Source organism: Hermetia illucens, chromosome 5, assembly GCF_905115235.1.
Source record: "Hermetia illucens chromosome 5, iHerIll2.2.curated.20191125, whole genome shotgun sequence".
Classification (NCBI taxonomy): domain Eukaryota; kingdom Metazoa; phylum Arthropoda; class Insecta; order Diptera; family Stratiomyidae; genus Hermetia; species Hermetia illucens.
In genome coordinates, this window is record NC_051853.1 from 99,205,154 (window position 1) to 99,229,881 (window position 24,728).

The 24,728-nt window shown below is 44.5% G+C and overlaps 1 protein-coding gene across 3 annotated transcripts; it reads right to left on the reverse strand.

Annotated features, from left to right (window-relative positions):
• Positions 1–24,408, reverse strand: LOC119657949. Of its 3 annotated transcripts, XM_038065143.1 has the most exons (6): positions 24,277–24,408; positions 18,394–18,413; positions 1,233–1,591; positions 1,005–1,173; positions 484–777; positions 1–418 (listed from the first exon to the last, which is right to left on the reverse strand). In XM_038065143.1, the coding sequence occupies exons 3-6, from the start codon at positions 1,319–1,321 to the stop codon at positions 11–13; spliced, it is 960 nt and encodes a 319-aa protein (XP_037921071.1). In that variant the 5' UTR covers positions 1,322–1,591; positions 18,394–18,413; positions 24,277–24,408; the 3' UTR covers positions 1–10. The 3 variants fall into 3 exon arrangements, with proteins under 3 accessions (XP_037921071.1, XP_037921069.1, XP_037921072.1); XM_038065141.1 differs by lacking the exon at positions 18,394–18,413 and having other exon boundaries at positions 24,277–24,404; XM_038065144.1 differs by lacking the exons at positions 18,394–18,413; positions 24,277–24,408 and adding an exon at positions 23,742–23,792.
• Positions 24,409–24,728: the final 320 nt, after the last annotated feature.

Genomic DNA, 24,728 nt, shown 5'->3' on the forward strand with positions numbered 1-24,728 from the left:
AATACCTAATTTATTTCAAAACACCGATTTTCTCCATTCTTCTCAAAACATATTGCATAGTAGATACAAATCTTTTCGTGGACATTCCAATTTCCCGAATTTTCTCTCCTTTGGCTTTGTCATTCAAATTTTCCAAACTGTTCTCTCCACATTCACTTGGATCCATGCAAATTAGGAACAACTTCACCACGGCCCACATAAAACCAACCCTTTCTCGTTTCTCAATTTCTTCAAGAATATTCTCCAAAGTAGGAATAGGACTGTATCCTAAATTCTCTAAAGTTGACTTGAAAGTTTTATAGTACCCCTCGATCAGCAAATCTCGTTTTTGGTTCAAAATATCAAACTGGGGGCTCGTATACAAGAAATGGGTGAAATCGATACCAGGGCTCGAATACACCGACAGCTGAAAATCAATCTAAAAAGGAAATGCATCAGTTTCATTTTGAACCCAAAATTTAATACGAATAATAGCCAACTTACAAAGTAAAGATCGACAGGTTCTCCATCCTTATACTTAAACAACATATTATTAACCCATAGATCATTGTGAGTCAGGACCTTTATTTCTTCGTCAGAAGGTCCGCACCATTTGACCATGTTCTGCGGGATTGTTGAAATGAATCTGCGGAGTTTTTTCGAAGTGTCCTCGAAGCCTGACCACGTTTCCACCACCTTGGCAAAATACGTGAAATTTTGAACCAACATATTTTCAATCGTGTCCGGATCATCCGTAAGCCTATCTTTGCTGAACTTTTCACTCATTTCCTTTGGTTGCTGTAATTGGAAAATGTCTGCTGTCGTTATGTACATAGTAAATTTTGAAATATAAGTAAAAGAAAACCAATTTTCTTCTTAGTTTTCTTAGCAAAGAAGAAACAGCAGCAGCAAAAAAAAAATGTTCCAAAAGTATCGAATATGCAGGAATAAAACCTAAATGTTTTCGGCATTACGTTTTCCGCGAAAGAATCAATCCTTTTCATTTCAGCCTCCACGTGCATTACCTCTTTCGAGAGAACCATTGAAGCTGCATGAAATTCAGCTAGTTTTTCGAAGACTAGCCTACAGTGTTTCTCATCTAAGCCGCGAACGCGGTCGGCAAGTACATATCCAAGGGGTGAAGCATCCACGACGACTAAAGTTTCCACTGGCTCCGCAGTATAATACAGAAATCTATAATGAAAATGAGCTGTGGACGCTGGTTTCTTTGAAAGTACTGATCAACAACTTACCTTGGAGCAATAGTTACACCATTAAGTAGGCGTTCCACTTTCGGCAAAAAATTTATGTATATATCGCGTTCTCGAGTAAATAATCCCATTTCTCCGAAATGAGCCCCAAGTTGACCATTGGGAGAGATTTTATGATTAGAGATATCGTTTTGTCCTCCGATTCTCCATCGTTATATGTTGCGTCTGCTCTGTAAATGTGACTGCCATAATTTTCTCCCAGTTTGGGGCCCATTGTGAAATATATATTTTTCACTTTGATGAGTTTCCCGGGAAAGCCATTTTTAAATGTGGCTTCAAAAAACTTGGAGTCCATAAAGTGGGGAATGTTGATATTATTGTAGTCAACCAGCATCGTGACTCTGAAAGACCAAAACACAGACGTGTGTATTTAGTATATCCGACTGTAGCGTCCACGCCACAAAAGTATACAACAAATAAAATGTATCAAAACTACATTAAACATAAAATACGAACACTGTACACACCAAAAAATAAATCTAATTATCGCCATATTTATTAATAGACTGGTTTCTCAAAAGCAATCATTTTATTTTTATCGAGCTTCCTCATACAACATATGCATACACTTTCTAATCTATTGTTTTACGGGAACTTGCTCCGGACATATTTAAACAATATTATACACCGGGTTCTTATTTTACATTTTTCTCCAAACACATGCATCAGCATACGGAAAGAAACGAATCTATGAATAACGGACACTTACAATACACATGAAATTGAACTGTATAAAGGGACTTAAAAATGTTAAAATGAGTTCAGTGTTTTTACTACACCGAGATCTAGCACATCAATTCGTCGAGCGCGCCAAGTTCCTAATTTGATATCTCGCTATTATTCTCACACTCTGTAAAATCCCAATCCTGTTATCATTTTTATAATAAAGTTAAACTCGTGTGCTTATAGTCTTAATATGTATAAGTTCCATTGAGTAGTTCTTATACCATAAAAGTGTGGAATTTTACTTATTTACCGTACCATACCTCCCAAACCGACTATTCACTTTAGTGTGATGACGTTCAAAATCTCCAGATTACAAGGAATTTGCACAAAAGAGACAACTTGATCTGTTTATAGTGCGATTTCCACCAAACTTGGTAGAATTATGTTCTATATTATAGCCTATATTACTTTATCATTATTTATGATGTAGTAGTTTACTGTTGTTAACTTTTTTTGAACAGATATCAGTACAGATAAAATTTTGACAACTATACACCGCATAGTAGCAGTAGGAGTATTCGTTTCGTGCACGTGGCGGACAGACAGAAAAATGGACAGACAAACTGCTTTTAACAAGGTTCTATTTCGCACAAAACTTTGAAAATAAACATCCCTCTCCATTTTGTGTTAGTATGTATGTTATGTAAGGGTGCTCAAATTCAAGCTAGTCTGGAAAATGGAACATGTCGTTTGTCGATAGAGGGACTGGATGGCAGGGGGGTCGTAGAACTAAGAGTTCCCTTCCCCTCTCCCCTCCAGTTGGTCAAAGAAATACTCTGATTTGAAGCCTCCGAAAGGCAGGAGAGCTCGGGGGCTAGCGTGTTTAGTTGGCAGCCCGACAGCGTATCGTTCCGAGAGTAAATATGCGTAAATACATTCACCTATCCTATCGCAAAAACAAATAAAAACAAGTCGGGAAACCGGAAGCTTGACGCATCAGGTATAAAAGGTTTTGTGTTTCTCTATGTGAGGAGCATAACGCACTTCTCCATTGGCTGATAGCATTGACTCGAGATATTTAAATCGCTCAGTTCTGTCAATGATAGTAATCTGGCCAGAACTGAGCGATTGAAATATCTCGATTCAATGCTATCAGCCGATAGAGAACGGCGCAATGAAATTGCCTCGCGCATTAACGCAACCTGGATGAAGTGGTATTCCACACCTGGTGGTCTTTGTGATCGCCGTATCAGCGAACGTCTCAAATCTAAAATTTGCCCCAATGTTGTCCATTTGCCGCTCTCTATGGTTCTGAGTATTGGCCAACTATAAAAGACAATGGAGGATATCCGCGATCGATATGGGGTTGGACCCATCGTGGAAAAACTGGGAGAGATGTTATAGTTATGTAATTCGCGTTAGCGGGAATTCGCTTGCTAAGATTGGCCTGAACATCGAAGTCGATGGTAAACGACCAAAAGGCCGGCCGAAACAGCGGTGGCTGGATACGCTGGATGGGGACTTAAAAGCCTCGCGATTACATCCGGATCAGGCATTAAATAAAATAAAATGGCGAAACCGATCACGACGAACCGACCCCGCTTGTGAACAGAAGAAAGGCTGAACAAAAAGAAAAAGATGTGAGGAGCGACGAGTGCATGACAGCTCCGTGTCACGTAGCTAAAAATTTCATTTTCCTCTATTTTTCAGAAATCCTTTGACAGAAAGAACTGTATTGATAAAGTCAACCTCATACGGTTCACGCTCTGAGTTTTGTATCATTAGCACATGTGAAGAATAACCTATAACAAATACAAACAAGTCGGGAAATCGGATGCTTGACGCTTCAAATATGAAAGGTTTTGTGTATTTTTTTTATAAAGACATTTGAGTTGTGAATTTGTCCTATTAGTATGTAACACGTAATATACACATATATAATGTAAGAGTATCCACTTTCAGGTGATATTGACATTCAAAATCTTGAATTTCCAAAGAGGTAACAAATGGATCTATTATAACTTTGTTAGTAATAGTACGATTGGTTGGGTAGTTTCTGAGAATGGCCCCATTAAATAAATGATCGCTTTCAACCCCCCGCACTCCCCACCTTTCCAACAAATGTCAAAACTAAGACCATCTTCGGAAAGTACTAACCGAAACCTTTCACTTGGTATCCCACATATATATGTTTGGTAAAAAAAAACTATATTTGGTGAAAAAAAATGTATACCCTCCTTTTGCATGTGTGGGGACTTCCCCTTAAATTCGACGAAACAAGATGTAACTCACTGTACGCGTGAGCGTTCACAGTTCCCGCCTATCAGACCGACAGACAGACAGTGAATCGATTTTAATAAGGCTTTGTTTTACACAAAACCTTAAAAAGGGCTGAAGAGAAGTATATTCTTCATGAATGAAATTTTAATATTTCATTCGAATGTCAATTATTCTTGTTATTTATGACGTCAGCATCTTATTTGTGTGGCTTAGGATGCGCTAAATTCACACGAAATGGATAAGTTTGAACTGCTCTAACTTTGACACTAATAGTCGGATTTCCATTAAATTTTACTTATGTATGCGACTCTAATATTTCTCGCGAATGTCAATTATTCTCGTTAATTATGACGTCTGCAGTAAATTCGCGTGAAATTGCTAAGTTTGAACTGCTATAACTTTAGCGTTAATGTGAAGATTTCCATGAAATTGGTGCAATATTTGGCGGTTCTAGGATGAATTTAATTGATATCCTACACGGCTATATCCGGTGAAAGAAGTTTTTAAATCCTCCCTTTGCATGTATGGGGAGCCCCTCTTTAAATTCTACCTAAATTTATGTTACTGACTGTAGGCGTGGGGTTTCATAGTTCCCATTTGTCCACCGAATTTCGTTCGGTTCGGTTCAGCCGTTTTGGAGAAGAGTGCATGTGACAGACAGACAGAGAGTGAATCGATTTTAAAAAGGTTTTGGTTTACACAGGACCTTAAAATGCGAATCTGGCTCCATGGCTTCATCATGCGAATCGGGAGTGTCTTCGCAATATTTTCGTCTCTTTTCCGTCGATTATGGGACTTACAACAAAGAAAAATAAGGTGAGATTACTATAGAGGAGTAACTCCTCCTTCCAGCACTTTGTTTGATTAAGAGGTTAGTGTACTGTGTTTTCAATTTTCCAGGTTAAATTGGCATACTGTCTCTCCGTTTCTCTGTCTTTTATCGGCGGGGGAAACCCATCATGAATAAGTATCTGAAATCCACATCCTTTCAGCGCGAACACCAAGAAGAGAAGGGAAAGAGGTAGAGCTGAGTGCATTTGGGCGTAGCGCAAAAATGCGTCACTCACCGCAGCCATCAGCGAGAGAGGCAGCGAGGGCTGACATACCCGATGTGATACCGGGGCTCCCAAATAACGAGGAAGCCGTATCAAGTGTCGGAACTGACCATGCGGAAATGGCAACTCCAATACCTTATAGTGCCCCTGTTCCAGGGGAAAACTCAGTCCGAATCGCTAGTCCAGAGCGGATGCATTCGGGCACAAACCGAGTACAAATGCAGTCGGCCACCCTAGCTGGAGCCGAAGAGGAAAGACTCATCAGGAAAGCGTATCTGGTCGGCAACGTTTCTCCAGAGGAAGTCAGCAAAGGCATCAGAAACGAGCTGATGGCACTAGAGGAACTATTGGACGGCATCTCCTCCTATAGGCGAACGTGGAGAGCAGGGGTAGACGATTGGACAGCAGAAACAGTGGCACTCCCTGCTGAGAACGCTGCTTGCGTCAACTGGGCCGAAAAATGGGAAAAGCGGAAAGAGGATGACGTGCCAGAAGGAGACTTTATCGAAGTAGCTTCCAGGGCCGAAAAAAAGAGGGTAAAGAAGGAAAAACGGAAACAACTGACTGCGCCGCCAGAAACAAGTTTGTCCAAAGACAAGGAGGCTGCCAGCCAAAAGCCAGGAGCTGAAAAGACGAGGAAAGGAAGAAGGACTAGACCGCTGCAGGATGAGACCCGAAGACAAAGGAGGTCTCTTCCATACGGAAAACTAGGAGTGGCGGAGTTCTCGTCGAACTGGGCCCAAAGACGACTAACGATCTTGTTTCCAGTCTAGAGCCCATGTGCTCTCTATCCGCGATCTTAACTGCCTCACACAAAAAAGGTCGAAGTGGAGGAGTCGATAAAGTGTGAATGCCCGGGTAGGAATCACCTCTGTAAATGCTCGAAGCACAAAAGCTCGCCGCGGTGAAAGTCCCCGAGCAGCGAAATTTGAATGGGTAGAATGCAGAGTGCAAATGCGGATAATCCCCACCAAGTGCTATAGGTGTCTGGACTATGGGCACACGTCAGTAACCTGTAAGGGATCGGACAGGAGGACAGCATGCCGGAGATGCGGCCAAGTGGATCAACAAGCGAAAACCTAGAATGAAAACGAGAGTTGCGTTCTCTGCAGGGATCGTGGCACGTCTGGTGAGAGCGTCGCACACACTGCGGGCTGGGGACGGTGTCCAACTTTCAGGACGGAATTGGAAAGGGCTAGGGTGCGAACGGCATGATCCTCATTTTACAAATTAACATGCACCGGAGTGCAACCACTCACCAGTTGCTAGTACAGTTCGCTGCGGAAGTAAATGCTGATCTAGTGCTAATTAGCGAGCATTACCCGTTCTCATGGCATCTCGACTTATCGGACACCGCTGCCATCTGGGTCCAGGACGACGTTCGACTTCGTGTTCTTGCCGAAGGCCGAAGGAACAGGCTGCTTTGGATCCGGAGTTTAGGGATAATGTTTCTTAGCGTTTCCCTGACGCCGATGCCGGACTTTTGGTGCCGGCTTGATGCTCTGGGAGACACCATTTCGAGCACAGAGAATCGAATCTGGTAGGCGGTGATTTTAATGCTGGGCCCTTGAATGGGTCATGCCTCAGTCAGACTCCAGGGGAAACGGATTCTGGAAATGGCAGCGAAAACCGGACGCCCAGGCTGTGAAGGACATCACTTTTGCATCGGAATGTCTGGCATCATCGGTGGACTGGTAGCGAGTCCTAGACTTCTCGGCAAGTGATCAGCAGTATATCGCGTTCGAAGTGGTTGACGCTACTTGCCGCCGAGCACCAACGCGGCGCTTTCCCTGTCTGTGGAATGTCGCGAGGGTGAACATCGGGAAGTTCGTCGAAGCTTCGGGGGGTGGTAGTATCACAGCTGATACTGTCGTAAATTGATGAACCTGATAACGACGGCATGTGAGGCTTCCATGCCGTCAGAGGGATCTCAGGCGTGACAAGCCTTCTATGTACCGGTAGGGCAAAAATTGCCGACGCACAACGTTTGCACGCCAACAAGATGGCATCCGCCCTAGAGGCGAAACATAGATTTATAAAAAGGAAACTCCGTAAAACTATAAATAAAAGCAAAGCTCGCGGCTGGCAGAACCTTGTCAACGAGATGAATGAGGACCCGTGGGGACTTGGCTATAAGTTTGTCGCCTGGAAAATCGGGGCTCTGTGGAGGCCCTGCTTACTAAGTACCAACCAGATTTACCGCATTGTGCGGGCATTGTTCCCCAGATATCCTGTAGGAGTTGATGTCAATAGCGCAGGAAGTGTCGAGGATTGCCCCCCTTTTCGCAATGAGAGAGCTCGAAAAGCGATTCTCATTATGAAAAACAAGGAGGCGCCAGGTGCTGATAGCATCCTGGCGGAAGTTTACGGACTGGTGTTCCACCAACGGCCACAATTGTTCAACGCTTGCTTGAAGAAGGGCACTTTTCCTTGTCGCTGAAAAGTGGCCACGCTCGCGCTGATCAGCAAGGGTAAGGGAGACCCGGAGCTCTCGTTTGCATACCGAACAATGTGTATGTTTGACACGGCCGGGAAAGTACTCGAGAAACTTATCAGGAGTAGACTCGCTGAAGCGATCCACGCTGCCGGGAACCATTCCCTAAGCAGTTCAGGTAGATACACAGTAGCTGCTATTATGGAGGTCGTAGATGCGGTTCATCGAGCCGAGGCACACAGCTGTGGCGCGGCAGGATTCGCAGCATTCGAAATTTATTTCGAATGTTTCGAATGCGAACGAATAGATGGCGCGGATCTATCCACTTTGCGGAGCTCGCCACGGGAGTGGAGGACCAGCGAGAAAAGTGTGCCATGAGTTAGGGGCAGAAAAGAAACACATGAAGCGAGACTCTCTTCTGCCTCTAACGAGCATACATTCACACAAATTATTTAATAAAGTCACACAAATTATTTAATAAGGTCACACAAATTATTTAATAAAGTCTAATGGTTAAATATATCGAGTATTGATTGTAAAAACCCAGTCTATGTTCCGGTGTATCTAAAAGTGTGGTTTGCAAAGAAATTAATATTAAAGTTAAATTGGTGACTCCGAAGAGCACAAAGCCCTAGTACTATCAGTATCCAAAGTGAAGAAAGAGAGGCTGGACCCTCACCTGTAAACATAACTATTGAACAACCTGTGCAGCCGATACCTCAGATGACTCGTTTTGTTCCTCTGATCTCGAGCGCGTTTTATCAAGTTAACCAAACATCAGCACCGCAGCCCCAGACGCCAGCACCGCAGCGCCAGACGTTAGCATCACTGCCGCAGCCGCAGCCATCACCATCTCAAACGTAGCTGACACCAGCATTATTGCCGCATCAGAAATTCAACGAGCGCGACCACCTTTCAACATTGGCAGCAGCAACTTAGGTTATAGATTATTTGGCAATCAATCTTCAAATTTAATTGTTAAAAGTTAAAATTGTGATAACATTTCAATAATAATAATTGAAAATCGCTGCAAGAGACGGCGTTAGGTGTCTCACATCGCGGGTTCTCCGTTTTCCTTGGTGGTGTTTTTGGTCTGCGCTGGAGAGCGCCCGCTTCGGTCGTCATTTCTCTGTTCGTGCGTGCATTTGTGGGTGCGGCCTGCCGTGTCGGAGCAAAATTCACCGCGTTTCATCATAAACTCACCGGGTGTTCATTGAAAACTATTACTTTTTTTTTTTGTTGTTACTCGAGATGTCGTTTGACAGTAAAGACGCGGCAGGCCCATCGGACCCGCAAGTGACCGCCCTCGCCATACGCGTTCCTCCGTTTTGGCGGCGGAACCCGGAGCTGTGGTTCGTGCATTTGGAAGCGCAGTTCCAAATGTCCGGCATCACATCGGACGCGACCCGCTTCAACTACGCGGTGGTCGGTCTGGACGAGGAGTCTATTCTTCTGGTATCCGACGTAGTGAAGTCGGCATCGTACACACAGCTCAAGAGCGAGTTGATCAGGCGCCCGTCGGCAAGCGAGTCGGCAAAATTAGACCACTTGCTGGCGGGTTTAACGTTGGGTGATCGAACTCCCAGCCAATTGCTTCGCGAAATGAGGCAATTGGGTGGGAGCAAGATTGGCGATGACCTGATCAAGTCGCTCTGGCTGCGACGGCTCCCGGAGGGCACCCAGGCGATCCTCGCTTGCCTCTCCGGTTCCTTGGAGGAACTGGCAGCGACGGCCGACCAGGTGCTGGAGGTGTACGTACGCCTAACCATGGCGGCCGTTCAACCACGGTCGGATGAGGTGAGCGACTTGAGGCGCGAGATAGTCGCTTTAACAGCCAGTGTGGCCGAGATGCGGGCGACGTTGGACGCTCAGCGTTCGGGCACCAGATCGCGAGCACGCTCGCGGTCTGCCACCCGAAAAGGGCGATCAGGTAGCAGGTCGTCAGGACAGTCCGCGGACCGAGGGATTTGCTGGTACCACCACAGATTCGGGGATAAAGCGACAAGATGTACGCTACCGTGTAGATTCCCTCCTACCGCAAAAAATTAGGTCCGCGGGGGGTCTTCGCGACGGCCACCCAGAACGCAGCGCCATGTCGCCTAACTACTTTCGACCCCCTCAGCAGGCGCAGCTACCTCATCGATACTGGTGCGGAGGTTTCGGTTCTTCCCGTACCTCGGCAACATCAACTTTTCCCACAACCGCTCAAACTTGCGGCAGCAAATTCCTCCCGCATAAACACGTACGGGTATAGGCAGGTGGACGTGAGTCTTGGCGTTTCGTGGCGTTTCATCCTGGCGGATGTCGGCTTCCCCATACTAGGCGCAGACTTCCTGTGTCACTATGGATTGCTGGTGGACTTGCAAAACAAGTCTCTTATAGATTCCACGACCAACCTTAATTCGTCGGGACATATGGTATCTCACCCAGGCAATAATCTTTCCGTTCTTTTAGAAGACATTACCGACTCTCTTGTTCGGGCACTTCTCCAAAAGTTCAGCCAGATTACTACAAAGTGTAGTCTCTCCAAACCAGTGAAGCACAATGTGCAGCACCACATTATCACTACTGGTTCCCCGATCTTCTCGAAGGTGCGTCCTCTACCATCCCAGAAACTGGCTATTGTACGGAAAGAGTTTGAACAACTCGTTCAACAGGGTATCTGCAGGCCCTCAAACAGCTGTTGGTCTTCCCCACTGCATATGGTCCCTAAGCCAAACGGCGAATGGCGCCCATGTGGGGATTACAGAAGGCTAAACGCGCAGACTGTTCCTGACCGATATCCAATTCCACTCATCCACGACTTTGCGCATCACGTCGCGAATTGCCGCATCTTTTCGACCTTGGACTTAACCAAGGCTTATCACCAAATCCCAGTAGCTCCTGAAGATATTCCAAAGACGGCAATATGCACACCCTTTGGACTCTTCGAGTTCACCGGGATGACTTTCGGATTGTGCAATGCGGAGCAAACCTTTCAAAGGTTCATTCACTCAGTCCTGCGAAACCTCGAGTTCTGTTTCGTATATTTGGATGATGTTTTGGTCGCTTCTTCCACTGAGTCTGAGCACTTAGCCCATCTCGAGTGCATTTTTCAACGTCTCCTTGAGGCCGGTTTAGTCCTAAACGTTGAGAAATGCAAATTTCTCCAAAAACAAGTGAGATTCCTCGGCCATTTCATTTCCCCTGAAGGAATACAGCCCGACCCAGACAAGGTGCAAGCGATAACAAGCTTCCCGCGTCCAAAGACAGTGAGGGAGTTGAGGAGGTTCTTGGGCATGCTGAACTTCTACCGTCGTTTCCTGCCCAAGGCCGCCCATCACCAGTCCATTTTGAACGCGTACTTGTCTGGCCCCAAAACTAAGGACACACGAGATATCGTCTGGTCTGAAGAGGCTATCTGCGCGTTTGACAAATCCCGTCAACAATTGGCCGACGCTACACTCTTGGCATTCCCTCTGCAAGGTGCACCCCTAGCCGTTTTTGTTGATGCCTCTGACATCGCAGTAGGTGCTGCCCTTCACCAAAAGGTGGATCAAGTTTGGCAGCCGTTGAGCTTTTTCTCGAAGCTCAACGGAACTACAGTACCTACGATCGCGAACTGCTCGCCGCGTATTTGAGCATCAAATACTTCCGTTTCTCCCTAGAAGGCAGGCCGTTCACAGTGTTCACGGACCATAAGCCTCTCAAGTATGCTTTGAAACAGAAGCCCGACAAAGCGTCCCCTCGTCAGCTTCGTCATCTGAGCTTTATAAGCCAGTTTACGTCAGACATCCAGCACGTGTCCGGCAAGGACAACATAGTTACTGACGCTTTGCCTCGTGTCTCCGAGGTTAACATCCCCGCCTCACTCGATTTCTCGGCTATTGCCAAGGCGCAGGAGGATGACGCAGCATTTCAGAGCCTCAAATCCAACCCCAAATACAAATTTCGGGAGTTGCCCATATTCGACTCAAACCTCTCTCTCTGCTGCGAAGACTCGGAAAAGGGACCTCGGCCATACATTCCGGCCACATTTCGCAAGGAAGTGTTCCACGCAGTTCACGACTTGGCGCATACCGGCATCAGGACAACAAACCGGTTAGTCACCGGAAAATACTTCTGGCCCTGCATGAACAAGGATATCAATTCCTGGGCCAGAGAGTGCATCGCATGCCAAAAGTGTAAAGTCTCCAGGCATGTAAGGAAAGAAGTGGGCTCATTCCCCTGCACTACCAAGCGTTTCCACACGATACTCTTCGACATAGTAGGGCCTTTGCGGGACTCGCACGGTTATAGGTATTGTTTCACAATCATCGACAGGTTTACGCGGTGGCCTGAGGCAATACCTCTGAAAGACATTACGGCGCAATCATGTGCCGAAGCCCTCTGTCGAGAGTGGATACCTCGCTTTGGCGTCCCTGCAGTGGTCATCACTGACCAGGGAATGCAATTTGAGTCCACCCTTTTCTCCGAGTTAGGCTAACTCCTTGGTTTTAAACGCCAGCGGACTACTGCATACCACCCGCAGTCCAATGGGATGCTAGAACGTTGGCACCGGACGCTGAAAGCCGCCATTATGGCACGTGACGATCCGTCCTGGTCCCAAGTCTTGCCTCTCGTCCTACTCGGCCTACGTACAACCCGACGAGAGGAATTTGCTGCCAGCCCCGCAGAGCTGGTATACGGGGAGAACCCAAGACTCCCAAGCGATCCGGTCTTCGACAAGAGATCGGGTCTTACGGAGTCGGGGTTGGTGCGTCTGCTGAGGGACAATCTCCGACGCATCAAAGCGCCACCACCCACTCGACACTCGTCCATACCTGCTTGTTCGCCCAAGGAACTGGACACATGCACGCACATGCTGATCAGGACGGATGCCGTCCGGAAGCCGCTGCAGCCTCCATATGAGGGCCCGTACCGCGTTCTCGAGCGGGGAGAACATTTCTTCCAGCTCGAGATCGGTGGACGCAGGAGGGCGGTCTCTCTGTCCAGGCTGAAACCCGTGTGCGCCCCGAAGCAGCGTCGTGTCCGTTTTGTGGATTGACGGCGAACGAAGTTCCGGGATCAGTCGCCGAAACCCCTAGGTTTCATCTGGGGGCGGAGTGATGTGGCGCGGCAGGATTCGCAGCATTCGAAATTTATTTCGAATGTTGCGAATGCGAACGAATAGATGGCGCGGATCTATCCACTTTGCGGAGCTCGCCACGGGAGTGGAGGACCGGCGAGAAAAGTGTGCCATGAGTTAGGGGCAGAAAAGAAACACATGAAGCGAGACTCTCTTCTGCCTCTAACGAGCATACAGTCACAGTCACACAAATTATTTAATAAAGTCACACAAATTATTTAATAAAGTCTAATGGTTAAATATATCGAGTATTGATTGTAAAAACCCAGTCTATGTTCCGGTGTACCTAAAAGTGTGGTTTGCAAAGAAATTAATATTAAAGTTAAACAGCCGCCGATCTCGACGGATAGTGCTCCTCATAACACTTGATATGAGAAATGCTTCAATTCCGTATGACGGGCGGATGTGCTAGGCTCACTAGAAAACTCATTTCACGTTCCAAGCTATCTCTTGCGGATATTGAATGATTATCTGAAAGACCGCTCCCTGCTCTATGAATCACTAGAGGGCCAAAGGAGAATGGAAATCACGTCGGGAGTAGCACGTATGGCCCGACCTCTCGAACGCTTCTTATAATAGTTTGCTGAGACTTCGAAGAGTTGTGCCTGGTCGGTTATGCAGACGACGTTGTGGCACTTGTTGCCGGACAAACTGTTGAACAGGTGCAAAGCAGGCTTGGCATATTGATGCGACTACTAACGGTTCCAGCCTTGCGCTGGGAAAAACCGTAGTAGTCATCTTGACCATAAGAAGAATCCCCACCCTGCGTCCCATATCGATCGGCCAGTTAACTATAGAGTCAAAATCAGCGGTTAAATACTTTGGTTTATGCTCGACTCGAAGATGACCTCCTCTGAGCAAATCATAGCAGAAGCGGACAGGGTTGCAGCTGGAGTAGCGGCCTTGACTCGGGTAATGGCAAATGTTGGATGCCCTTTATCTATAAGGAGACGTCTCCTTATGGGATCAACGCAGTCGGTTCTGCTCTACGGCACGGAGATATGGGCTGATGCCCTTCACGAGGAGGTGCATCGTAGGCGCGTGTTCAAGTGCAGAGGCGGGGAGCTTTGCGAATGGCGTTCGCTTATCGCACTATCTTCGATCTGGCTGTGATGGTAATCGCTGGAGTGATCACCCTTGTCCTCCTTACCAAGGAGCTTAAAGCTATTTATCGCCCTAAGGGCGAGAACTTACGAGAGGTGGTTGCTCGTGAAGAACGTCAACGCACCCTTACCTAGTGGCAACTTTCTTGGCCAATTTAGACCCGTGGTTGAATCGAATGCGCGGTGAGATTGATTACTTCCTTACCCAACTTCTAAGCGGGCATGGATGTTTTCAGTTTTACCTGCACAGGATTGGGAAGGTGCGACCTCCTCCTGTGTGTTCTGCAATGGAGTGGGGGACAACGCTGAACACACCTTTTTCTCTTGTGAGAGGTGGAACGGCTTTCATCAGCAGCTTTATTCAAACGCAGGGGATCTCTCTCCAGACAACATTGCCAGAGAGATGCTGAATAGCGCTGGCAGCTGGAATCGTATTGGGCATTATGTTCGGGCTCTTCTTATTGCGAAGAAGTTTGAACTCGACTGGAGGAGGGTTTGGACGGTAAGGGGTTCCCCGAAATGACAACTCCCTTCCTCCCCTCCCCTTGCGTTGGTGAAAGGAATTCCCTGACTTGAAGGCTCCGAAAGCCGGGAGAGCGGAAGGGCTAGCCCGAAGCAATGTGTCAGACAGTTCTAGGCTAATTCTCTAATAACAGGGTGGTTTTGAAAATGGTCAGCTACTTCATGGACCCCTTCTCCAAATATCTGAAAAGAAATATGGTGGCCTCTCCATACCGATACTTATTTAAATAAAGTTAATATAATAATAGAATATTATTTCGATGCCTATCCATTATATAGTGACAACTTTGTGATTTTTTCGTCAGATTTCTCGGCGGGGTATTTTCTGAGAACGGGCCCATGGAAGGTATTTTCCTTTTCAGTTCCCGCCCTCCCCGCTCCTCTCCCGTAATAATCAAGGCCTTTCATGTGGGGTGCACGACAAGATTCGGTGAAAAAAAATGTACAATCCCTTTAAACTCAACCTAGAACAATGTTACTCACTACATATGAGGGGTTTCACAGTTCTCACATTTCCACCAAATTTCATATTAACAGAAGCAACCGCTTCTGACAGGCAGACAGTAAGCCGATTTTAATAAGTTTATTAACACAGAACCCTAACAATAGATGGATAGCCACGAAAAAAATTTGTTGCTGTGCAGTATGCATTCTGCATATGTATGATACATCTGTATACTTTTGCGCATGAAGTCTATCAGAAATATCCGTAAGATCAATTTATAAACGAGTGTAGTTTATGTACAATATACGGTAGTAGGCAATGTTTTTAAGGTTAAGTTTAAAACAAAGGCGAAACGTGGATTGGTACCCACGATGGGAAATGCCTGCTGAACCAACACCAACAGCTCTCCTACCAAAGCCTATCTCCACTCCCACTGGAAGTTCTTTCTTGATGAAGAGATGCAGACAGAGAAGGATAAAGACGAGTCTCTCGCGCCTAAAAACGAAACGAATTGTACAAATTGGCTCCCCAGGTTGCGGTTTAAGTAGGGCTTACAACCCTACACGGAAAACCGAAGTTACGAAGCTACGAAAGAAACTTCGGACAGGAGGGGAACGTCTCCTCCCTAGACAGACCGAATGCCGCTCAGCTGCTAGCCGATACGCTGTCCTCAAATAAGGCTGATGTAACAGTTCCGTTGAATGAAAAGCATTGGACAAGCACTGGTTTCCTGGAGAAGAGCCACTGCGCTACATATTATAGTGAACATCCAGTAAACCGTGTGCTCAGAGTAGGTTTCTTAGTCAGTCAAAAAATGAGACCTGCTGTTACCGGCTTTGAAAACCTAGGCAAAAGGCTGTGCAGTCTGCGTTTGGTAGGTACGTTTGGAAATACTAGCCTCAATGTTCACGCCCCTACAGAGGAGACGGATAAGGATACCTAGAACGAAACAGTTGAGCCCGGGTATGTCTCAAATATCGTATAAAAATACATTTGGGGAATTTAACAGTGAGGGACGGAGCCCGTATTCAAGCGATACGTTTGCTCCTACAGCTTTCATAAGCACAACAATGATAACGGACTGCGGATTATTCAATAAGCAGTATCGCACGAAATGGTTGTTGGAAGTACCTGGTTTACGGGGATAGCTATCCATAAATATACATGAGCCTCTCCAGACAAGACCATTTTAAACCAAATTGACCCTGTGTTGGTTGAAAGCCGCCACCTTCCAGCCTTGAAGAATGCCAAAATATTATATATAGGGGGCCAATATAGATTCAGATCACTATCACGTTGGCATGGTGCTCCAGGCTCGAAAAACAACACCACCAACAATCCCCTCTGGCAATTAGATGTGAATGAATACTGAAGCCATTCCCAATGGCGCCCTCCGTAATACCTATAAAGGGAAAATGGATGCCGCAGTAACTGCAGCTAACAGATGTACTGGAGATGAAGCATCAACAAATGATCTTCACAGCTACCTGAGGAGCGTTATCATTGATACGGCCACAAACATACTTGGCCCCAGTCGCAAAAAAAGTCGCCGCTGGTTCGACGACGAAAGTAAGCTAACAACGGATCGTAATGTTGCATTCTCATAGAACGGGAGCACGCACAGAGACTTATTATGACTTCACAGACGAAAAAAAAGAAGCCTGGGAGAACCAACAGGCCTGTGAGCTCGAAAGAAGCAAGGAGTAAGCGGAAGTTTTACCAATAGGTCAGTAGGATTAAGCCTAATACATCTCAATGCCCATCCTGCCGAGACAAAGAGGGAAATCTGATTTCCGCTAGAATAGGCATATTAGAGCGATAAATTGAGTACTTTGATGAGCTGCTCAATAACCAAAATATAAACTAGTTGGAGGTCCCGCCAACCGAAAACGATGGACAAATACTGCCACCTCCAAGCGTGGAAGGAACGGTTCGTGTAATTCATCAAGTAAAAACAATAACAAGTCGGGAAACCGGAAGCTAGACGCTTCAGGTATGAAAGGTTTTGTGTATTTCTTTTATAAAGAGATTTGGGTGTGCATTTGTCCCATTAGCATGTAGTACGTAAAATATGCATATATTATGTGAAAATAGCCACTTTCAAGTGATATTGACATTCATTGTCTTGAATTTGCAGAGGGGCGCAGATTTGACCTAGTATAACTTTGTTAGTAATAGTGCGATTTTCACCAAATTTGGCAGGATTATGATCTATACTACAGCCTACATTGCTGTAAAATTTTGTGATTCTGTGGTGAACTTAAGGTGGGTTTTCCTATCAATTACTAAAAATTATAGTAATATACTATTATTAACTTTATTTGAACAGGTATCGATATGGAGGGTATTTCGGAGCCTAGGCACCACACAGCGGCAGCCCCCTGATTTTTTCCAGATTTTTCGGTTGGGCAGTTCCTGAGAATGGGTTCGTTAAAAAAATGACCATTTTCAACCACCCGCACTCCTCACCTTTTCAGCAAAAGTCAAAACTAATACCGGCTTTGAAAAGTACTAACCGAGACCTTTAATTTGATACCCCACATGACTATATTTGATGAAAAAAAAATGTACACCCCCTTTTGCATATATGGGGACCCCCCCCCCCCTAAATGCGTCGTAAGAGGATGTACCTCGATAATTGCGTGAGCGTTCACAGTTCCCACCTTTCTACCAAATTTGGTGTCAATCGCTATAACCGTCTTCGAGAAAAATGCGTGTGACGGACAGACAGGCAGACAGACAGGCAGACAGACAGTAAACCGATTTTAATAAGGTTTTGTTTTACAAACAAAACCTTAAAAATTAGGCTGACCCTGACCAATGTCCGAGGCCAGATAAAAGCAGCAGGATCACTCTCAACACCAGTCAACATCAGCAACGGTCTAAGACAAGGGGATGCCCTATCATGCGTTCTCTTTAACCTAGCCTTGAAAAAAGTGATTCGCGATGCAGATGTCAATGCAAGAGGCTTCGCCCTCTTTAAGTCCACCCAACTGCTGGCCTACGCTGACGACATCAACATCATGTCAAGAGCAACGCGAGGTATACAGTCTAACTTCAAACAGATCGAGCATTCGGCGCGAGATCATGGGCTGCACATTAATGAAACGAAGACGAAATACATAGTGGTAAGGTCAGCACCAAAGGACAAAGAAGCGACAACATCGAATCACATTGGTCAAGTAAGAACAATAAAGATGGGAGACTACAATCTTGAGACCGTTGATAATTTCTCCTATCTAGTGTCGAAAATCACAACCGATAACAGTTTTGACGATGAAATCGGCGCATTATTGTTGGCTGCCAACTGAGCCCATTTCAGCTTACAAAAACTATTGCGTTCGGAATGTCTCATAAAATCCGACTGAATAGGTTGCGGTGGGCAGGTGACCTAATTCGTGTGAGTTATCAAGGAAGGGGTCGATTTTTTCTAATATTGTGTGAAACAGGAGAGATAGCGTTAAAAGTGTGATTCCTAAAAAGTGTTCTTAGAACCTAGAGTGATGCATCTATATGTAATCTAGGACTTACAATACATCCCGTTCTGCTATCTGCAAAAATAAAGTAAATAACAGTGAATTACCATGTTTAAGAAATTTACCGAAAACCCCCCTTAAATTTATTATAGAAACACAAAATTTGGCATCAGTATAGACGACAATATAGGATATTATATAATTATAATTTTTTTAATTTTTTTTTTTATGTCCGAGGATTGTGGTAGGCTTTGAGTATCTTTGGATAATTGAACACTATCAACGGCGTGTTTTTCAAGTTTGATGTTTTGGGTCACTGTTTCGACATATCTTGAATGTTTAACAAATACCAAATTTCTCTACGCTGGGGTTTTATTTTATCCTTTTTCGTTAACTTCTATTGCATCGTATTCAAAAGACTGTACGGCTCGTTCTTTTAAAAATGACAAAACACACTTGTACCTAATTCCGAGAATTCCAAGAATTTTTTTTATCTAAAATGGGGTCGGTGCAGTGCAAAGTAACTAAAAGATTTTTTTTTTATATTATAATTACATATAGGTAGTTTCGTAAAGATTTAACACCTCAAAAGTTCTTTTTTTCGTGGGAAACCGCTGGAGCGCTGGGCCGGGGTAGCCGCTATTTTGTATTTTTTATAGGTGAAATTGTCAACTTCAAAGTGCAGTATTTTTCCTTTTTTAACAGATTAATAGACTATCCTCTCAACTGAGGATGATATTAAGCACATCGCTTCGAACCCAGCTTAGCATCTGCATGTTATATAAATAACCTTGCGGAATTGACGTCGTCTCCGCTGGGAGCATATTTAACTAAAAATATCTTGCTTTTTGTAGTTTCTTTCCTTTCCGTCGTCTCTTAAATAAATCATTAACTAACTCGCAAGATACATAGTAAACAAAAGGGCTAGAGCGATCTCTAGTGTTTATTTTGACAGTATTATTATTAAAGCAATCTGAGCTTATAATGTTAGCGAAAATGAACTCCCTAACCTCCGATGGCTTCCAGGAGGAGCAAGCAGTTAATAACAAAACCACTGTTAATTTTCATCAGCTTGCTTCGAAAGGAACAATGGGGAATGAATATATACATGGATTGTGTTGCACAGACATATTTTGATAGAAAAATTGTTTCGAATATGATGTATCCATTTTATGATTTATCAAAAAAGGTTCTACTACTTTCAGTCCCGATGAATCAGAACAAACTTTAGGAAACTAGGGAAAACAGATCGATTAATTAGCAAAGGGTAGATTCGGGTTGCTAGGTGGCAAGTAGTTTCAATCAGGGTTGACAAAAGGGGCAAAAGGAACCCCTACATAAATGAAATTTATTAATAGTATCCCTGGTAAAAATTAACACTATGACAATCAATTATGAAAATTTAAATAAAGGTAAACAAAAAACTTATAAAACTAAAATAAAATTCATCAATGGGAAAATTAAGCCCACACTAGAGATCGAAAGGGGATGTACGTAATATCATAGCAGTGATATAACCTTAAAGTGTAATATCACATCTGTATTACCAAGCGCAATCCAGATATTAACAAACTTTACAAAGCTTTGAATTAGAAAATGATTGTGTATGCCATTGGACTATGTAATATTATTTAGACCAAGCGGCCGAGGCTGGATGGATGATTTCGATTTTGTGCGTTATAGACAACTTTTCAATTATGCCAAACGAAGATAATTAATCATGATTCCCTTCTCTTTTGCTGCTCTCTTACTATCTAATATTTTATATGGAACCCTTTCTTTTTCTTCTTCTCTGCCTTAAAGGTCTATTCATCCTTTACTGACCTATTTGGCGCTGTGGTACACTTTACGCTATGAATGTAATCTGTAAATTCAGGGCTAATTAATCTAGTGTTAAATAATATTTGGTAACATCGGCTGCTTCTAATGATGATATAAGATAATGAATGGTGATGTTTGTGATATTACTTTGCAATATCTCTTCTTCCAAAAAGAGATATGGTATTACTATTAACATAGTATGTTAGTCCCAAGCCCAGGAAAAGGAGAAAGGTTTGAGGCAACGTACTTTGTACTATCCTGAGTAGAACAAAAATAAAACGCTGAGATAAGGGAAATAAATAAATAAAGTATAGCTGGAGTTATTCCACTATGCTAAACCCTACCTGATATCTCATGGTGACAGGTCCCGTGAGACCCATCAACAAAATGCATCCACTGTCATTAGAAATAACATGACCGGATCGAGTAACACGCCTCGGAAAAATGCTAGGGCGTCCACCGCAGGCGACGCCGCAGCACGGGTTCCGGCCTTGTCATGAAATGGTTGAGGGTTCTTGACGCATGAGAGCCGTCCTCGTTTATGAACAGGACAAAGGCTGAAGAAAAAGAAGACGTAGAGTGATGTTTCGCCCAACTCTAGTCGACGTTCTCTATCGAAGCCGACGCGGGTTTATATCATATCTTCGGGAATTTTCCTGAGAATCGACAATCAAATAAATAGACTATCGACTATTCCACTGGATTTCGATTTTCACGTTTTTAGTGTCCGTCTCAAGGCCAGCGAAGGGGCGTGGCACCTGCGTCTAGATAATGTGTAACATTTGAAAATTATTTTGCAATATTTTGAAGTAACAAATGGTGCAATCAGTCATCCGATCAATTACTTCATGTACGCTGTATACTTTATCAAGGGAAACGTAGTTTGTTAGAGTTTCGAGCTTGCAGGTTCATTGCAGGCCAATGAAAGTTAGAAACAGTATTCCGCATTGTGATTTCAAAGGGCCTCCAATCTGGTGAATGACCCATTTCAAATCAAGTCCGGATATGTGGAGGTTTTCGGATACTTACTTGCTCATTTACTCTACGAGATAGGGGTAACCATCGATTTTAATGATAATATCGATGGTTAGACGGTTAGAAAGTCTAGTAGGAGCAGAACATGCTCGATTTAGGGCATGAACCCACTTTCGTCAATGTGGTCAGTCAAAACCCAGAAGGTATTTAGAATCGAATTCTTTTTTGTTACACAGATCGTGAACTTAGCTATTCCAGAATACCCTGCAAAAATTTCAAAGAAAAATTCGGGTCCCTTCAGATTAGGCTCAGGCTCGAGCGCCCAGGAGGTGGTCACTTTATGTCCTTACGTAATGTCGCAGCACAAATAAATGACGTATTTATAACTATTTGGCATCAGTCCTTTCCACTAGTGCATAACTGTATTTTGATTGTAATTAATAGTGAGAAACAAAAGGAAAAATTTTGGTACTAAAAAATCTGTCAAAAAGGTGCTAAATAGTACTTTTATATTAGCAAAACTAAAAAGATTTTCACCTCTTTTGTTGCTGTATTTTGGCACATCAAGAAAATGAACGGATTCTAAATGAAAACCGAATTCGTACTTTCATTTTAATTTTAATATTGAAGGTTGCGAGGCTTGCGCTGATTCATAAAGGGAAAGGCGACCCCGAATTGCCGTCTTCATACCGCCCATTATGTATGCTTGGCACTGCTGGGAAAGTGCTCGAAAAGCTCATCAGAAGTAGACTCGCTGAAGCGATACGCGCTGCCGGAGATTTATCTCATCGGCAGTTTGGTTTTAGAGCAGGGATATCCACAATTGATGCTGTTATGCAAGTCGTGGACACCGTTCGACGAGCAGAGGCACATAGCCGCCGAACTCGACGGATAGTGCTTCTCGTAACACTTGACGTCAGAAACGCCTTTAATTCTGTAAGATGGAAGGACATTCTAGGCACGCTAGACAATACTTTCCACGTGCTGAACTATCTCTTACGGATATTGAGGAACTATTTGAGGAACCGCTCCCTGCTCCATGAAACCCTAGAGGTCCGGCCCTAGGATGGAGGTCACCTCGGGGGTAGCACAGGGATCAATCCTAGGGCCGGACCTCTGGAACGCTACCTATGACAGTCTATTTAAACTCGACATGCGAGAAGAGTCGCGCCTGGTCGGCTACGCCGATGATGTCACAACGCTTGTTGCTGGACGCACTGTCGAACAGGCGCAAAACAGGCTCGGCATATTGATGCGACGGATAAGCGGATGGATGACTAGTAATGATTTCAACATTGCACTGGAAAAAACCGAAGTAGTCATCCTGACTAAAAAGAGAATTCCGACCCTGCGTCCCATATCGTTCGACGAGTCGATAATCGAATCAAAATCAGCGGTAAAGTACCTCGACTCTTGACTTAAAGATGAGCTTTTTTGAGCAAATCAAAGCAGCAGCGAACAAGGCTGCGGCTAGAGTTTCGGCATTAAGTAGGCTAATGGCAAACATTGGGGGTCCTTCGTCAAGCAGACGACGTCTCCTGGCTGGCGCTCTTAACAAGGAGGTAAACCCCTCGCGCAAGTACAGAGACGGGAGCTTCGCGGTTGCCCTTCTTGCTAAGGAGCGTCAAGCCATATACAAGCGCAAGAGAGATGAGCCAAGGGAGGTGGTTGCTCGCGAAGAAAGGGCAACACAATCTAGACGAGTGGCAGCTCTCGTGGCAAAATGAAACTAGAGGTAGCTGGACTGCGCGGCTCATCGGAAACTTAGGTGGGTGGCTGAATCGGAAAAATTGTGAGACTGACTATTTCCTTACCCAATTTTTAAGTGGGCATGGAAGTTTTCAGTCTTAACTGCACAAGATTGGAAAGGCGCGATCTCCGAATTGTGTGTTTTGCAATGGAGTTGTGGACGACTCCCACCACACTTTTTTTCTTGTGCAAGATGGGGTGGGGTTCGTCAGCAGCTCTATTTAAATACAGGCGATCTCTCTCCAGACAACATTGTCGAAGAGATGCTGAGGACTGGGGACAGGTGGAGCCGTGTTGCCCATTACGTTCGGGCCCTTCTCGCTGCTAAGAAGATAGAACTCGACCGGTGGAGGAGCCGGATAGCGGGGGGTTCCTTGAGCTGACAGTTCCCTTCCTCCTCTCCCCTCCTGTTGGTGAAATGAATTCCCTGATGTGAAGGCTCTGCAAGGCGGTAGAGTTCGGGGACTAGCCCGAAGTAATGTGACAGACGGTTCTAGACTAGCTCTCTGACGATGGGGGGTGTTTAGTTGGTAGTCCGACGTACCAAACCGGGAATCCAACACTGTGTGCCCAAATGCATTCACCTTCCCTATGCACAAAAATGTTCATTTCCGATAATGATGCCACTAAAATTATCGCTCGCAGCCTAAATGAACATGAAGTCCTCGTTCGCATCTGAAACAAGCATATCTCGCCGGTTGGCGGAATTATTTTTCATTCGATCGCCGACCGCCGACCGCCTGAACAGTAAAAACTAAAGACCAACTGCATGCAGATTTATGAAAAATGTTCACCAGCGATAAAAATGCCCATAAAATTCTTATTTACATCTTAAACAAAGAAGAAATTCTCACTCACAGCCTAAACATGTCTGGGCGGATGGTGGAGTCATTTTTCATTCGATCACCGGCCGCTTGAAGAGTCCAAACTGACAGGCCAGAGCCTTCTATCCACATTACGGCCGGCAGTCTAATGCATACTATTCAGGCGTAACTAACAGGCCAAATTGTATGTGAACCGCGGGCTGTAAGTTGCTCCTCTAAATTTCTCTCTTCGAGTAAGTACTCGTCTAGATCCTTCATTTGCCACTCCCATAAAATTGTCGCACTTACTATATGCTTAGGATTTCAGAGTTCACGTATGTCTATCGGATTTCGTTTCAATCGGTGCAAGAAGAATGTACTTGATATACAGAAAGACAGACAGTAAACCAATTTTGATAAAGTTTTACAGTGCACGAAACCCTAAAAAAGATTGGACTTTTGGACAACTATTATACTTCTAGGCTCTTATCTGGGTAGGGCAACCGCTTAAGACTTCCTCAAGGTAACCGTTCACTCATTGCACTGAATAAGTTCAACTATTTAGAAAAAATATAGAAATCTGCTCTAACCTTTTTGTTAATATGACACGGTAAGCACCACTAACTCCAATATTAAAGTTGCGCAAACTTTTATAACAAACGTAGACTTCGGCTTAATGAACTGTCCACTGAATGGCCCATCCAAACATTGATACGGAAGATTGTTTTATATTTCAGTTGGCACGTGCAATTCAGATTGCAACTTGCTGAATAATGAAATGAATGAAATCATAAGCATATACAAGTGTGGAACTACACGGATTAGAACTTGCGTATCAAATCATATGTGTATAATGACATCACTTGCGTATCAGGATGACGAAGTGAAATTTCAGTAAATGATAATATTTTGACTCCATAATCATTACTGGACATTTTTCCCACCTTAATTTAGAAAAACCCGTCGCATGTTTGGTAAAATTTTATCTTGAATACAGTTTTGATCAAAACTGATTAAAAGGGGATATGAGGTAAGACACATA

Bases quoted from the DNA above. Each gene is read 5' to 3' on its own strand.
- LOC119657949 (XM_038065143.1), bottom strand. From the start codon at position 1,321: ATGGGATTATTTACTCGAGAACGCGATATATACATAAATTTTTTGCCG. The intron at 778-1,004 runs GTAATGCACGTG...TTCCAATTACAG, and splicing joins CAATGGTTCTCTCGAAAGAG to CAACCAAAGGAAATGAGTGA. The intron at 419-483 runs GTAAGTTGGCTA...TTTCCTTTTTAG, and splicing joins AACCTGTCGATCTTTACTTT to ATTGATTTTCAGCTGTCGGT.